Source organism: Schistocerca piceifrons, chromosome 2 (genome assembly GCF_021461385.2).
Source record: "Schistocerca piceifrons isolate TAMUIC-IGC-003096 chromosome 2, iqSchPice1.1, whole genome shotgun sequence".
NCBI classification, from domain to species: Eukaryota; Metazoa; Arthropoda; class Insecta; order Orthoptera; family Acrididae; genus Schistocerca; species Schistocerca piceifrons.
In genome coordinates this window covers 146,778,495-146,796,577 of record NC_060139.1, presented here as the reverse complement: position 1 = coordinate 146,796,577, position 18,083 = coordinate 146,778,495, and the positions used below count along the sequence as shown (strand labels likewise).

Below are 18,083 nucleotides of genomic sequence, written 5' to 3'. Positions count from 1 at the left end.
TTTTCTGCTGCAAAAAGTGCAGTTCCTTCAATAAATGTAACACATCAACAGAAGTCAGTAGCCTGGGTAGAGCATGCAAAGTTTCTGGGTGTACATATAGATGAGAATCTTAATTGGAAAAGTCATATTTTGGATCTCCTAAAGCGACTAGGTTCAGAAACTTTTGCAATCAAGAATAATTGCCAATTTTGAGCATGTAGAAATTAGTAAGCTAACATACTTTGCATACTTCCACTCTCTGGTGTCATATGGAATAATATTCTGGGGCAACTCAACACTTAGGCAAAAGGTATTCACTGCTCAAAAGATAGTAGTTAGAATAATGTGTGGGGTTCACAGTCGCACATCTTCTAGGTATCTCTTTAAATGTTAGGAATTCTTACAACTGCTTCACAGTACATTTACTCAGTAATGAAATTTTTTCTCAACAACATGGACCAGTTTAAAATCAACAGCAACATTCATGATTACAATGCCAGAAAAAAGAAAGACCTACACTATCCTTTATTTAACCCATCTTTGGCACAGAAAGGGGTAAAATATGCTGCTATAAAACTTTTTGATAAATTACCAGATTAAATAAAATGTCTGACAGACAGCAATAATAGTTTCAAAAACAAATTGAAATCATACCTCCTTGACAACTCTTTCAATACCATAGATGAATTCTTGAAAATGAGTAAATAAATCTGGAGATATAATATATGCATTTTGTGCCATTTAAGGGAATGGGATAGATAATAGAAATATTTAGGTATAACACTATAATGTTAAAAAAACTTGTTTCCTGTGTGAATTTCTTGTGCATTTGACATGTTCCACATATAACGGTTTTTCAGTGCTATTGATCAATGGAACACATAACTAACTGACGATGGTCTTACTGGCCGAAAGCTATATTTGTGACAGTCTTTTTATTGTGCCTATCTGCGACTCAGCATCCCCTACCTAATTTTTAGAATTTTACTGTCAATCCTGGGTTCCTTAAACTAGAAGAAATAAATAAAATGTGAAATTCTAGTGAAAAGTCTGATTATTCATCATCTTAACATATGCTTTAATGAAAGTTCTTACTAGGAAAGATATCTGTTAGTAGTGAATATTCTGAAATAACTTTGTTTATACTGTAATTACTGACACTGAAATAGAAAAAAAAATTATATTTCATACTGACCTAAGATATTGCTGAGCCTTGCTGCCTTGTGAAGTCCTTCAAGGCTCGAGATAACACTGTCTCGTGCTCGACGGTGCTCTTCCCGAGCTCCTTCTGAGCCCAATAAAAGAGCTAGACTTGAAGTTACACCCAGTGGTACTCCATCTTCACCTAATGCAGCTGACAGCACAGCAAGCATAGAGTCCCAAACACAGCTGAGGACACGGCGAGAAAGTTTGAGACCTGAAAAATGAAAATTTTACATTATGTAAAGCAGAAGTGTGTACCCTTTGTGCATGACACTTTTCACAAAGGACCACCACTTGACGAATCTCTCTCTCTCTCTCTCTCTCTCTCTCTCTCTCTCTCTCTCTCTCTCTCTCTCTCTTTCTCACACACACACACACACACACACACACACACACACACACACACACACACATAGTATGGGGAAATAAAAACATTAAAGACTTAAAGAGATTATTGAACTTGCAATAGATTTATAATTTCTTCATCATAAAAAATTATCATGCATTTGATTCAGGATGAGCCTGAACTTCGATGACAACAATTTAAAGATTGTTCGGGGGTATTTTCAGAGTATTTTGGTATAAGAGACCTGGGGTTTCTGCAGGATAATAATTACAGGTAGTTTGATTTCTAACCTACATTTGTCTCTGTATCTCTACACAACAGTGCAATTGTCAATAGTATGCTGCATGTGTCTTGTTTGAAAATAAACTTCTACCATTTAATCATGGTACTTACTGTTGCTAATAGCGATGTCCACTTTTTCTTCACCCTCAAACTAGCTGTCAGTACTGGTTGGTTCTGTTCCAGTTTTGTTTTTCTGACAGTGTTAGTGGCACACTATCAGAGATACAAAGCAGTATGAATACTTTTACTGCTGAAGAGTTGTTGTTGTTGTTGTTGTTGTTGTTGTCTTCAGTCCTGAGACTGGTTTGATGCAGCTCTCCATGCTACTCTATCCTGTGCAAGCTTCTTCATCTCCCAGTACCTACTGCAGCCTACATCCTTCTGAATCTGCTTAGTGTATTCGTCTCTTGGTCTCCCTCTACGATTTTTACCCTCCACGCTGCCCTCCAATACTAAATTGGTGATCCCTTGATGTCTCAGAATATGTCCTACCAACCGATCCGTTCTTCTAGTCAAGTTGTGCCACAAGCTGCTCTTCTCCCCAATTCTATTCAATACCTCCACATTAGTTATGTGATCTACCCATCTAATCTTCAGCATTCTTCTGTAGCACCAGATTTCGAAAGCTTCTATTCTCTTCTTGTCTAAACTATTTATTGTCCACGTTTCACTTCCATACATGGCTACACTCCATACAAATACTTTCAGAAACGACTTCGTGACACTTAAATCTGCACTCGATGTTAACAAATTGTTCTTCTTGAGAAACGCTTTCCTTGCCATTGCCAGTCTACATTTTATATTGTCTCTACTTCGACCATCATCAGTTATTTTGCTCCCCAAATAGCAAAACTCCTTTACTACTTTAAGTGTCTCATTTTCTAATCTAATTTCCTCAGCATCACCCGACTTAATTCGACTACATTCCATTATCCTAGTTTTGCTTTTGATGATGTTCATCTTATACCCTCCTTTCAAGACACTGTCTGTTCCGTTCAACATATCTTCCAAGTCCTTTGCCATCTCTGAAGGAATTACAATGTCATCGGCGAACCTCAAAATTTTTATTTCTTCTCCATGGATTTTAATACCTACTCTGAACTTTTCTTTTGTTTCATTTATTGCTTGCTCAATATACAGATTGAATAACATCGGGGATAGGCTACAACCCTGTCTCACTCCCTTCCCAACCTGAAGAGTTAGCTAATAGGTATCTTGTGAACAGGTTCACTGAATGCAGCAGAAGATTGGCACTAAGACATTACGCTAAACTATTCCGGTGAGAATGGCATTCACATCACAGTAGTTTTGCATTTGAGAGTAGTTTCTTTAGTCTGTTTTTTGAGTTGTACTTTTTGGTGATCACAAATTATAGTCTTTTTCACAACCTACAGAAGGAAAACTAAGTGGGACCCCAAACTGAATTAATAATTATATCATTACTCTGCATTAATACCCTCATATTCCTTATATCAAAATATTCAAACATATTCCTGAACAATCTCCAAAGTTCTGTCTGTGTTCGGGTTCACCCTTTATGTTACAGTGGTTTTGAGTATGAAGATCGGCTTTATGCCGTTCTCCACACTTGTCTATCCTGTGTAAGCCTCTCCAGCTCTGCGTAACTACTACAACCAGCCTGCATCTGAAACTGCTTACTGTACTGGAGCCTTGGTATCCCACCACAACTCCCCCCCCCCCCCCCCCCCCCCCCACCCACACACACACAGACACACACACTTCCATACATTATAAAATGATTCCTTGATGCCTCAGGATGAATCTTATTAATCGGTCCTTTCTTTAGTCAGGTAGTCCTTTAAATTTTCTTTTTTAGTACTACCTCCTCATAAGTTACTCAATCTACTCCTTTAATATTCAACATTTTTCTGAAGAACCACATTTCAAAAGCTTCTATTCTCTTCTTTTCTGTTCTCTTTATTGCCTATCTTTTACTTCCACACAAGGCTACACTACAAACAAAATTTCTCGGATGAGCATTTCCAACACTTTATATTTGATGCTAGCACATGTTTCTTTTTAGAAATGCTTTCCTTGAGACTGCCACTCTGAATTTTATATTCTTCCACTTTGGCAATTTTCGTTGTTTTGGTATTAAAACTTTTAGTGTCTCATTCCTTAATCTAATGCCCTTAGTATAACCTATTTTTATTTGAATACATGTTATTGCCCTCATTTTATTTTTGTTGATGTTCATGTTTTAATCTCTTTTCAAGAGGCTATCAATTGTGTTCAACCACTCTTCCATGTCCATTGCTGTGTCTGGCAGAGTTACAAGGTCATCAACAAACCACTAATTTGGCTTTATGCAGTAATCTGCACTCGTCTATCATGTGTTAGTCTCTCCAGTTCTGTGTAATCCCCACTCCAAACTTCTCCTTTGTTTCCCTCACAGCTTGCTCAATGTACAGCATATTTGATGGCTCAGATTTAAATTACCCACACTGCATGTCTGGTGTACCAAGCGTACATTGTTAGATCACATGGAGTTGTTATTGTTGCAGTCTTCAGTCCAGAGCCAGGTTTGATGCAGCTCTCCATGCTACTTTGAGCACATAGTGGGGCTGCATGCTCTCAGGAGAAATAACGGCTGTAGCTTCACCTTGTTTTTAACTGTTCATAGTACCAGCATAGCAAGGCCATGTTGGTGGATATTATGAGTCAGATCAGTCAATCATCCAGACTGTTGCCCCTGCAACTACTGAAAAGGCTGCTGCCCCTCTTCAGGAACCACATTTTTGTGTGGCCTCTCAGCAGATACTCGTGTGTTGTTGTAGTACCTACGGTATGGCTATCTGTATCACTGAGGTATGCAAGGCACCCCACCATAGTAAGACCCATGTTTCATGAGGGATCTCAATGGTATCAAATGTAAATATTTTCTGAGAAGCTACAACTATAACTCCATCTCACTCCCTTTTCAACTACGACTTCCATTTCATGTCATTTGTCTCTTACAGCTGTAGTCTGGTTCCTGCACAAGTTTTAGATAACTCTCGTACTCTATATTTTATCCCTGCTGCCTTCAATATTTCGAAGACGTATTCAGCAACATTTTCAAAAGCTCTCTATAATCTACAAATGTTCTTTTAAAATACAACAAAAGGTATTGATTAATATCCCCATGTAGAGATGATATTCCATCAGAATTGTTGAGATCCTTGGGAGACCCAACCGTGAAAAAACTATTCCACATGGTGCGCAAGATACACGGGACAGATTACCTTTGTTTAACCTATCTTCTAAGGTAAGTCATGGGGTAAGTATTTCTTTGCATGTGATTTCTCCAAAACTCAAACTGATCTTCCCCAAAGCTGGTTTCTATCAGCTTTTCCATTCTTCAATAAACATTTTGTGGAAGCTTTTTGGAACCATGTCATATTAAATTGATGGTTTGGTAGTATTCACACCTTTTAGCACATGCCTTCTACAGAATTGGAATTATTACGTTCTTCTTGAAGTCTGAGAGTGTTTCATCTGTCCCGTGTATCTTGCGCACCATGTGGAATAGTTTTTTCATGGTTGGGTCTCCCAAGGGTCTCAACAATTCTGATGGAATATCATCTCTACATGGGGATATTAATCAATACCTTTTGTTGTATTTTAAAAGAAGATTAAGTTTCAAGTATACTGAATAAGAACAGTCTGATACATATTTTCAGGAACATATCAGAATCTCTGTCAACAGTAACACAGTAAAATTATAAAAATTTATCAGCAGATTTGGCTGTAATCCATGAATGATTTGTGCAAGTAATTTTTCACTAATTACAGAACATATTGTTCAACTGCCTTTATCATGAAGAAATATTATGGTTTAAGGCACTGACAATGATGAGATCATTAGAGAGCACATTAAAGATGGCACCACAAAACCTCATCAGTAATTTAAAATGATGCCCCTCATTATCAATTCAATCAAATTAAAAACAAAGTATGAATGGATGAAACAAACACGAAATTTAAAATTCGTTTTATTTACACAGTCCTCCAGCATTATTACTGACGTGGAATACTGTTACTAGCAATTGAAATCACTGTCGTATTACCCAGGGAGACACCATTCTCTTGATCCACGTGATCTGACAAAGCCCCGCTGACTCAATAGCTAAAATAACATGGGGAAAGGAAAGACAAGAGAAAACCTGGATGTCCTTGGATGTCACATTTATGGAGCTATCAAAGTATGCCAGTTCAATATTTAAAAAATGAAAAAAAAAAATAGAAACATCTACTACGTATTGTTTGCACAGGAAAGCCTGTTGTACAGTTGCCTGCAGCAGGGACAGGTTATCAATGGTGGACCAATATCTTCTGAAAGTGACAAGGAAGAAATCTGGATTCTAAGATCCAGACAAAGTGGCAATTAACCATTCACTCCAAGATCTTTCCCTACACAGCCAGTGAGGTAACCACTACAATCCACTACAGTACTTACATCTGAATGTACAGTCCTCCCCAGGTTTCGGGGGGTTTTTATTTCTCCCTACGACATGTTATAACACAGTATAATAGACCCTACTGTGACTAGGTGATATGGCACATATTGCAGACAATCCTGTTCCAAAATGGCAGCATTTCTATACTACCCAATCGCCCCAAGAGTCAAATCAGAAGCGATGGAAAGTTGGTTCCTGATTGGCGACGGTGATTACTCCGACAAAATGTTCCACCACAGTCTGGGCTATGTCTCTCTGGCTGCTCTGGAACCTTCCATTGCACATTACAGCAGTAGTTGGGAGCCTCACCTATGGCCTTCATACAAATTGTACTGATGGTGGAATCAATTACACCGGCCTGGAGGTGTTGTCACGAACTCTGCACTCTCCTTAATAATTTGTTAGCACCTGGCCCCTGCTGCTCAAAAGAGCTGCTGGGTTCCCTGTATGCGGTTGACATTTGAAGTTTTGCAAAACTACCAGTTTGCCTTAGGTAGCAAGGTAGCACTTGTCAATGTTCGTAGTAGGATGGATGCTTCAGCAGCATGGTGAATTATGTTTTCAATTTGATGTACCCACACCTGGACACTGCCATGGTGTTCAACTATTGCAAGCTGCTGCACAGTATCCTGGGCAAGAGTGGTAAATGATTGGAGGAGTGCAGATTGTTAAGCACTTCCAACTCAGCAGCACATGCAAAGGCAGGAGAGTACATCCAAAGATTGGTAATGAAGAATTACAGTGCAGCAGTGTTGAACAGACAGATCATCAATCACGAAGAAGCTTTACACTAGATGTACATAGAAGAGGAGCCCTATAACACACTGTGCCCACAACTCTATACATCTCCTAGATATGTGGAATGAGTATGTGCACCTTGTAGTGAGGGTTGGTAACAGGTTCCTAATCTTCTGGGGGGGGGGGGGGGGGGTTGGACCCATAGAGACAACATACTCTATGATGCACATATATTGCTGCAGCAGCATCTTGTATGTTGGACGTTGGCAGTGTGGAGGGGAGAGGGGGGCGGGAGAGAAAAGTGGTATGAACCATTTACAAAGATGGGCACTCCATCTTTAGTTCTCTCCCAACTGAGACTGACTGAAGATGTTCTTTCTATGATGGAAGTGGGATGCCAGAACCCTCAAAATGTGTTTCTTATAGACACAATTACAATGGTCTTCCCTGTGCTAAAAGTTTCAGTTCCCTGCATGGGTCCTTAACCCATTGATATTTCACTGGAATATTGGAGCCATTTTCTCAGTAAACATTCTCTTTCTTCCTACCTTATGCCACAGTGGGGATTCTGTGATGAATGGTTTGTTTCATTACAGGGCAGAGTAGTCCCCTCAGGCAGACTTCATATTTGAATGCCTGTGTGCCAGAAACATTAGACCTGCAAAACTGAACTAGATAAGTATGGTCTGACAATGTAAGGCCTATGTTCATTTGCATTTGGGTTTTCCCTCTTTGTTTTCATCCAAAGGACGTCATGGAACATTCAGGCACTGGTAGTACTTGCCTATTTTCTTGAGACTGCATGTTGAGCTATTGGGAGCTATATAAAGTTGGTAATCTGTGGGCCTTTTCTGCCTGTTTGGAGGGAACAGTAAGTTTTGAGATAAATGCACATTAGAAATTGCACTTACAAACGATCTTTCCTTCATGGAGGGCCACAACCCTTTAGAATTTTTTGAAAGTAATTCCACCATTTGATTGTTAATTGTCCATTTTACAAACCCCGATTTTGGCTTTCCATTTCAAGTGCATGTTGAATTGCAAATTATTAGAGTATACATTTCATACAGAGCAAGGTATAGGAACAAGGAGTTGTTATATATTTAAAAACATTACTTATGTCCTAAAATATGTCTGACCTGTCTGTGACATATAAAAAACACAAATTTCTGGGCTCACAAAGACAGGTGTTTGTGCTGGGACAGTGTAACTATAGCTGTGTTTAGGTGTCCAATTCAGTATTTTAAGAGTTAATGCAAACAAGGCAGGTAATGTCATGGGATGCTCAGTTTTATATATAAGTGTTTGCTTCATACCTTAGCAAGCTTTATACAATAATTGAAGTGTAGCAAGTGACCCAGGGATTGCCTGCAAATCACTATTTCCATGATATCTCAGCTTGACTGATTAATAGTGCACTTTCAACTGTTCAAATGAGAAAAGTTTTCACATTATGTAAAATATTTCGACAATCAACCCAGTGGGCTTCTACAGGTGCTGCGGGTTCTGCTGTTATGTGTATTAGCTGCCTGGAATCTAACGACACCTGCTGAAGAAGATGAGCGGGTCAGTCATCTAAATACACTCAGGAACCTTGAAAAGGGTGCACCCAGAAGGAAGAGAAGTACAAATGCAAAACTCTGCAGCTAAGTACAGTGAGACCCTATATGCAAAAGAACCAAGTTTGGTGCCAATGCTTATGCCCACAGACCCTGCAGTGGTGCTGCAATAGGGCAGGGTAACCCTATTTAAATGGTGCATAGTGGACAAGTCACACATTATGATCACACTCCAACTCTAGAAGGACATTAGCAGGTGCAGAATGCCAGGTAGAAATGTTAGAAGACATTTGTTACAACTAAGCCAGTTTGAGAGGGGCCTACTCATCGGCATCAAAGCCACAGACTGATCAACACACCATGTGGCTCACCAAATTGATCATTCAAGAGTGTTCTGTAGGATAATGTTGAGAGAGGTGAACATCAAGATGGCACCCACCTGTGATGTACCAGGTCTGGAGCAACCAGGAAGATGACATGGTGAGATGATCGAAGGAACATACAGCACACAATCAGGGATCCTAAGAGACTCGCCCCACGATGCAAGCAGATCTACAGGTGCCAGTTTTTCCACAAACCGCTTTCAGAGGTCTTGCAGATGCAAACAGTAGTGCCAAGCCAGAATGATGTGAACTGCCATAGGTTAGCAAAACAAGATATTTAGTGATGAATCGAGATTTGTTTTGGGGACAGATGATAACTGCACACTGGTGTGGAGGCTGCATAGTGAATAATACAGATCCAATCACACCGTCGCATGCCACACCACATGCCGCACAGTCTTGATACTTGTCGGGGGGGGGGGGGGGGGGGTGGTCGTAGCCTGTGATAGCCTGTCTCCTCTAATTATGGTACATGGAACCTTAACTGGCCAGCATTGTGCTCTGATGACATTCATCAACCCCATGTGGGACCATTCCTATATGATCTACCAGGAGCACTTATCCAGCAAGATAATGCTCGTCTGCTTACAGCTCGAGTTGCTCATAACTTCCTATGTCTTCCACGGCCAGCCTGTTCTCTGGGCTTGTCTGCTATAGAGCGTATGTGGGACCAGCTGAAATTCCAGATGCTATTGCATCACTATGTACATGATGTGGAAGTGGTTGTTCAAGATTTGTGGGCCAATCTGCCCCAGGAAAACATCAGTTGTCCAGTCAAGTTGAAACCGGACCACGCTGCATCATGTACTGCAGCAAAATGTGGTCCAACACATTACTGATGTTGCATTGTATTTCTCTACTTGTATTCACCATGCTTCTTTGCTTGTCTTGATTTTGGAATCAAGTGACTCTCTCATCTGTATCACTATGTCTAATAAATTTGATTTTGACCCGATGCTCCCATCTTGGTGCGCTACTTTCAACATTCCTGAGTGTATTATGTATAATATGAAAATAACTCCACGATCTGAAGCACAGCATGGAGCTGCTGTGTCATTTCTCTCAAAAATTTTTAGTTAAATAGGGTAGTATCATCTTCATGATCTGGAGGGTTAAGCCAAGATCCCTATTCCTCTTATAAAAATGCTGGTGCTTCCTGAAAAGCATATCCGGAGCTTATGGTTACAGAGGTACCTCAAGTACTATCCTCTCCTGTGGATCTTGTCTCCTCTGCAGATAGTACAGGCTCCGTCATTACCTATCCACTTGACTGCGAGCAGCATGTCAATGGTAGATCTAGGTGTTCTGTACAGGGTGGACGGGGACCAGGGAGGACCTGTGTTTGAGGTGCTGCCTTTCACTGAAACTGAAATTGTGACAGTGGGAATACTTCACCAGTTTTGGGGAAACCCGTTTTGTCCAATGTCAGAAGGAGGCAAACAAAAAGTGTACGGGTCTCTCAACCGTTGGTAGTTCAAACGTATGGTGAATGACGGTACTCCTTAGGAAAACTGCAGCAAGGGACAGGAATGAACACCAGGTGCATTCAGTGTGTATGCCTTGGGGTCACATTCAACATTTTGAAGGGGCTATTTTGGCAGCCACTGAGGTAAAAGGGTGCAACCAACTGCAGATTGTGGCGCACAGTAGAACAAATGATACCTGTCGTCTGGTCTCTGAGGTCTTTCTTGGGTCATTCCAGCGACTGGCAGAGAAGGCGGAGAAGACCATTCTTGTACGTGGAGTTTCAATGAAGCTCAGAACTGATTGTGGTCCTTTTGTTTTGAGTCAAGTGGAAGGACTGAATCAGAGACTTCGAAGGTTCTCTAACAAGCCAGGCTGCAACTTCCTGGACTTGTGCCATAGGGTTGAGAAATGTAGTTTCTCCTAAATAGGTCAGCTGTACAATACACATCGGAGGCTGCTACTCAAGTAGCTGACTGTGTGTGGGGTGTACACAAGGTTTTTTTTAGATTAGGTGACTCTCCATCCAATACAGATGCCCAGAAGTGTCAGTGTAAGATTGAAAGAAATGCCCCCCCACAGGTGCGAGTATTAAAATCCTCATGGTAAACTGCTGAAGCATTCCCAACAAAGTGCCAGAGTTTGAAGCACTTGTGAAAAGCAGTGAAGCTCACATAATTCTAGGTACAGAAAGCTGATTGAAATCCTAAATTGACAGTAGTGAGATTTTTGGGGAAAATTTAAGTGCAGATTGAAAGGACAGGCAAATGGGAAATGGAGGTGGCACATTTCTCACAGAAGACAAGAAACTCAAATCTATCAAGATAGAAACTGAAATTGCATGCGAGATTGTTTGGGCAACACTCAGTACTAGGGATGAGCATATAATGATAGCTGGAACCTTCCACCAGACTCACCTCCTGATGTAACCATAATCTTTAGAGAAAACCTCAGCTCATTTGTATGTAAATTCCCCAATCATACTGTAATCACTGGTGGAGACTTAAATCATCCAACAATTAATTGGTAAAATTACAGTTTTGTTGTGGTGGGCGTGATGAGACATCATGTCAACCATTACCAAATTCCTTCTCTGAAAACTACCTAGAACAGACAGTAAGGAACCACACTCATGGTGGAAATATATTAGATCTAATGGCAACAAAAGACCTGACGTCTTTGAGGACATCCACATCGAAACTGGTATAAGTGACCACGATGTGGTTGTGTGTATATACGTGACTAGGGCCTCCCGTCGGGTGGACCGTTTGCCGGGTGCAAGTCTTTCAATTTGACACCACGTCAGCGACGTGGGCGTCGATGGGGATGAAGTTATGATGATTAGGACAACACAACACCCAGTCCCTGAGCGGAGAAAATCTCCGACCCAGCCGGGAATCGAACCCGGGCCCTTAGGATTGACATTCTGTCGTGCTGACCACTCAGCTACTGAGGGCGGACGTGGCAACAATGATTAAGTAAGTACAGAGGACAACTAAAACAAGCATAACGATATACAGGGTACTCAATCTGAAGTTTTGGATGAGATTATCTCGAAAACTATACATCGGGTAAAAATAGTGGGTAAGACAAGGTCGTAAGCTCTAAGGAAGACATCAAATGATACAACACGTGACCCCCAGCCACCATCCCCTTTGGTGGGATGGGGGGCAACTTTTAAATCTGAAATGGAAACCCCCATTTTTTATTGCAGCTTTGGATTCTCTTAAAAAAAGTAATCAAATTTTGTCTGAAACATTTTTTTAAACCATTAACAGATGGCACTAAAGTCGATAAACATTAAAATTAGGGAAGAACTCCAATTTATTTAGAATGATCCGAGAACGGTGCATCAAATCAATACAAAATGTGCACCAATTCTTTCATTACACCAAATTAAGCTATTTTGACAATCAACCCAAATGGCCGTTAATGGTCTGGTGTGGAATTTTAAATGGTTACTTGGTAGGACAGTATTTTTTTGACTGAAATGTTACTGGGAAATCTTAAGTACAACTTCTCTGCGATGATTTGTTGGAGCTAATGGAAAATGTTGATTTAGAAACCAGGCCATGAATGTGGTTCCAACAGGACAGACCAGCTCCAAATTATGCTAAAAATGTGCAGAATGTTTTAAATTTACGGTACCCTGGTCGGTGGATAGGACGCAGCGGACCAATTCAGTGGCCTCCACATTCAGTAGACCTAACAACTCCTGATTTTTTCTTGTGAGATTATTTAAAAAATATTGTTTATGAATGACAGCCACAACCCGAAACGATTTGGAGCAACGCATTCGAAGAGTGTGTACAGCCATATCACGGGATGTGCTGCAAAATGTATCCTACCCCCCACAGTTTTTGATGTTGTTGTTGTTGTGGTCTTCAGTCCTGAGACTGGTTTGATGCAGCTCTCCATGCTACTCTATCCTGTGCAAGCTTTTTCATCTCCCAGTACCTACTGCAACCTACATCCTTCTGAATCTGCTTAGTGTATTCATCTCTTGGTCTCCCTCTACGATTTTTACCCTCCACGCTGCCCTCCAATACTAAATTGGTGATCCCTTGATGCCTCAGAACATGTCCTACCAACCGATCCCTTCTTCTGGTCAAGTTGTGCCACAAACTTCTCTTCTCCCCAATCCTATTCAATACTTCCTCATTAGTTATGTGATCTACCCATCTAATCTTCAGCATTCTTCTGTAGCACCACATTTCGAAAGCTTCTATTCTCTTCTTGTCCAAACTATTTATCGTCCATGTTTCACTTCCATACATGGCTACACTCCATACGAATACTTTCAGAAATGACTTCCTGACACTTAAATCAATACTGGATGTTAACAAATTTCTCTTCTTCAGAAACGCTTTCCTTGCCATTGCCAGCCTACATTTTATATCCTCTCTACTTCGACCATCATCAGTTATTTTGCTCCCCAAATAGCAAAACTCCTTTACTACTTTAAGTGCCTCATTTCCTAATCTAATTCCCTCAGCATCACCCGACTTAATTAGACTACATTCCATTATCCTTGTTTTGCTTTTGTTGATGTTCATCTTATATCCTCCTTTCAAGACACTGTCCATTCCATTCAACTGCTCTTCCAAGTCCTTGGCTGTCTCTGACAGAATTACAATGTCATCGGCGAACCTCAAAGTTTTTATTTCTTCTCCATGAATTTTAATACCTACTCCGAATTTTTCTTTTGTTTCCTTTACTGCTTGCTCAATATACAGATTGAACAACATCGGGGAGAGGCTACAACCCTGTCTTACTCCCTTCCCAACCACTGCTTCCCTTTCATGTCCCTCGACTCTTATAACTGCCATCTGGTTTCTGTACAAATTGTAAATAGCCTTTCGCTCCCTGTATTTTACCCCTGCCACCTTTAGAATTTGAAAGAGAGTATTCCAGTCAACATTGTCAAAAGCTTTCTCTAAGTCTACAAATGCTAGAAACGTAGGTTTGCCTTTCCTTAATCTTTCTTCTAAGATAAGTCGTAAGGTCAGTATTGCCTCACGTGTTCCAGTGTTTCTACGGAATCCAAACTGATCTTCCCCGAGGTTGGCTTCTACTAGTTTTTCCATTCGTCTGTAAAGAATTCGTGTTAGTATTTTGCAGCTGTGACTTATTACGCTGATAGTTCGGTAACTTTCACATCTGTCAACACCTGCTTTCTTTGGGATTGGAATTATTATATTCTTCTTGAAGTCTGAGGGTATTTCGCCTGTTTCATACATCTTGCTCACCAGATGGTAGAGTTTTGTCAGGACTGGCTCTCCCACGGCCGTCAGTAGTTCCAATGGAATATTGTCTACTCCGGGGGCCTTGTTTCGACTCAGGTCTTTCAGTGCGCTGTCAAACTCTTCACGCAGTATCATATCTCCCATTTCATCTTCATCTACATCCTCTTCCATTTCCATAATATTGTCCCCAAGTACATCGCCCTTGTATAGACCCTCTATATACTCCTTCCACCTTTCTGCTTTCCCTTCTTTGCTTAGAACTGGGTTTCCATCTGAGCTCTTGATATTCATACAAGTCGTTCTCTTATCTCCAAAGGTTTCTTTAATTTTCCTGTAGGCGGTATCTATCTTACCCCTAGTGAGATAGGCCTCTACATCCTTACATTTGTCCTCTAGCCATCCCTGCTTAGCCATTTTGCACTTCCTGTCGTTCTCATTTTTGAGATGTTTGTATTCCTTTTTGCCTGTTTCACTTACTGCATTTTTATATTTTCTCCTTTCATCAATTAAATTCAATATTTCTTCTGTTACCTAAGGATTTCTACTAGCCCTCGTCTTTTTACCTACTTGATCCTCTGCTGCCTTCACTACTTCATCCCTCAAAGCTACCCATTCTTCTTCTATTGTATTTATTTCCCCCATTCCTGTCAATTGCTCCCTTATGCTCTCCCTGAATCTCTGTACAACCTCCGGTTCTTTTAGTTTATCCAGGTCCCATCTCCTTAAATTCCCACCTTTTTGCAGTTTCTTCAGTTTTAATCTACAGGTCATAACCAATAGATTGTGGTCAGAGTCCACATCTGCCGCTGGAAATGTCTTACAATTTAAAACCTGGTTCCTAAATCTCTGTCTTACCATTATATAATCTATCTGATACCTTTTAGTATCTCCAGGGTTCTTCCATGTATACAACCTTCTTTCATGATTCTTAAACCAAGTGTTAGTTATGATTATGTTGTGCTCTGTGCAAAATTCTACCAGGCGGCTTCCTCTTTCATTTCTGTCCCCCAATCCATATTCACCTACTATGTTTCCTTCTCTCCCTTTTCTTACACTCGAATTCCAGTCACCCATGACTATTAAATTTTCGTCTCCCTTCACAAACTGAATAATTTCTTTTATTTCATCACACATTTCTTCAATTTCTTCGTCATCTGCAGAGCTAGTTGGCATACAAACTTGTACTACTGTAGTAGGTGTGGGCTTCGTATCGATCTTGGCCACAATAATGCGTTCACTATGCTGTTTGTAGTAGCTTACCCGCATTCCTATTTTCCTATTCATTATTAAACCTACTCCTGCATTACCCCTATTTGATTTTGTGTTTATAACCCTGTAGTCACCTGACCAGAAGTCTTGTTCCTCCTGCCACCAAACTTCACTAATTCCCACTATATCTAACTTCAACCTATCCATTTCCCTTTTTAAATTCTCTAACCTACCTGCCCGATTAAGGGATCTGACATTCCACGCTCCGATCCGTAGAACGCCAGTTTTCTTTCTCCTGATAACGACATCCTCTTGAGTAGTCCCCGCCCGGAGATCCGAATGGGGGACTATTTTACCTCCGGAATATTTTACCCAAGAGGACGCCATTATCATGTAATCATACAGTAAAGCTGCATGCCCTCGGGAAAAATTACGGCTGTAGTTTCCCCTTGCTTTCAGCCGTTCGCAGTACCAGCACAGCAAGGCCGTTTTGGTTATTGTTACAAGGCCAGATCAGTCAATCATCCAGACTGTTGCCCTTGCAACTACTGAAAAGGCTGCTGCCCCTCTTCAGGAACCACACGTTTGTCTGGCCTCTCAACAGATACCCCTCCGTTGTGGTTGCACCTACGGTACGGCTATCTGTATCGCTGAGGCACGCAAGCCTCCCCACCAACGGCAAGGTCCATGGCTCATGGGGGGGGGTTTTTGATGTAGGGAGGCGGAATGATATTAAAATCTCATTAGGGAACTCTTCACAATTGCATTACTCACCTGACTGTGGCGCTACCGTGGCCAAACTGCAAACTATGGCTCAGTATAAAGGCCAGCGCAATGTGATCAGATGTCACGACACTTTCAGATTGTGAACCGTAAACATCAACTGATGAAAGTAAAATTATTCTATAGTGAAACATGGCTCACTATCCTCCTACAGAGATTGTTGATATGATGTTAATTTTAAGTGAATACCATAACAGCTACACTGCAGCTGCGCAATTGTGTTCAACTGGATCCCGAAATTAGTAGTCGTGTTATGACTTGGCAAGACAGCCAAGCCACTACGAGGTGAAGCCGAAAGGCACGCGTTTAAGCTCACGCAGGCTGGCGTGAGGTCTGGAACAGGACAAGGTAATTAATATAGCCAATAACGTACGTAGCTGCTGGAATACTTAACTTTAATCCACAATTGGTGAACATCGGTCTGATGGTACATGCATCACAAGATAAATAGCAATTGATAATGGCGCCTTGCTAGATCGTAGCAAATGACGTAGCTGAAAGCTATGCTAACTATCGTCTTGGCAAATGAGAGCGTAATTTGTCAGTGAACCATTGCTAGCAAAGTCGGCTGTACAACTGGGGCGAGTGCTAGGAAGTGTCTCTAGACCTGCCGTGTGGCGGCGCTCGGTCTGCAATCACTGACAGTGACGACACGCGGGTCTGACGTATACTAACGGACCGCAGCCGATTTAAAGACTACCACCTAGCAAGTGTGGTGTCTGGCGGTGACATCACAGTCGTGCAATTCAGAGACAAACTGGAATACCGATATCAACAGTTTTGAAGATTTTGAAAGTGCATAAATATCATGCGTATCATATCACAAGGACACAGGCACTAACCCTGAAAGATAGGCAACTATGCATGCATTTCTGCCAATGGGCCTTGGAAATGATAAGAGGCGACAATGATTTTTTTTAGATACGTTATGTTCACCGATAAAGCCACATTCAAAAACAATGGCGAATTCAATTGTCATGATTGTCATTCTTGGCCCCCTGTCAATCCACACTGGCACAGACCTGTTGACAATCAACACAAATGATCGTTAATGGTCTGTTGTGGAATTTAAAATGGTTACTTGATAGGACAGTATTTTTTTGACCAAAATGTTACTGGGGAATCTTATTTACAACTTCTCTGTGATGATTTGTTGGAGCTAATGGAAGATGTTGATTTAGAAACTAGGCAACAAATATGCTTCCTACAGGACAGAGCAGCTCCCCATTATGCTAAAAATGTGCGGAATGCTTTAAATTTACAGTATCCTGGTCGGCGGATAAGACGCAGCGGACCAATTCAGTGGCCTCCACGTTCAGCAGATCTAACATCTCCTGATTTTTTCTTGAGGGATTATTTAAAAAATATTGTTTATCAAAGACAGCCCACAACTCGAAACGATATGGAGCAACTCATTCGAAGAGCATATGCAGCCATACCACGGGATATGCTGCTCAAAACTGTGGACAATTTTCACAGATGATGGACTTTATGCATTGAAGCAAATGGGGATAATTTTGAACAATTTCTTCATGGCTAATTTCATTATTTAAGCACCCCAAATTGTGAGAGGCAAGGGGACTCACACTAATGAAGCACCCCAAGTACCCAATAGAACAGTTCATAATGGGAAGAAACCTCCATGGTATACAGTCACTGTAAAGAAACTTCTAAGGAAACAGATATTACTGCATTATAGGTGTAAGCATAGAGCTAGAGATAGAGAGACACTGTATGAAATGCATTTGGCTGTCAAGAGAGCGATGTGTAATGCCTTCAATAACTACTGTAGCAGAATGTTGTCAAATGACATTTAACAAAATCCAAAGAAATTCTAATCGTATGTAAAGGCTGCTAGTGGCACCAAAGTTAGTGTCCAGACTGTAGTGAAAGAGATAGGAACTGAAACTGAGGGTAGTAAAGCAAAAGCT

At 41.0% G+C, this 18,083-nt stretch overlaps 1 protein-coding gene across 1 annotated transcript in view; it reads right to left on the bottom strand.

Annotated features, from left to right (window-relative positions):
* LOC124777374 (brefeldin A-inhibited guanine nucleotide-exchange protein 3) overlaps positions 1 to 18,083 on the bottom strand; it is a 301,163-nt gene that overhangs the window by 88,613 nt on the left and 194,467 nt on the right. Inside the window, exon 16 of the mRNA XM_047252762.1 lies at positions 1,175 to 1,396. Coding sequence (XP_047108718.1) covers positions 1,175 to 1,396 — 222 coding nt within the window. The remainder of the gene's footprint in view (positions 1 to 1,174; positions 1,397 to 18,083) is intronic.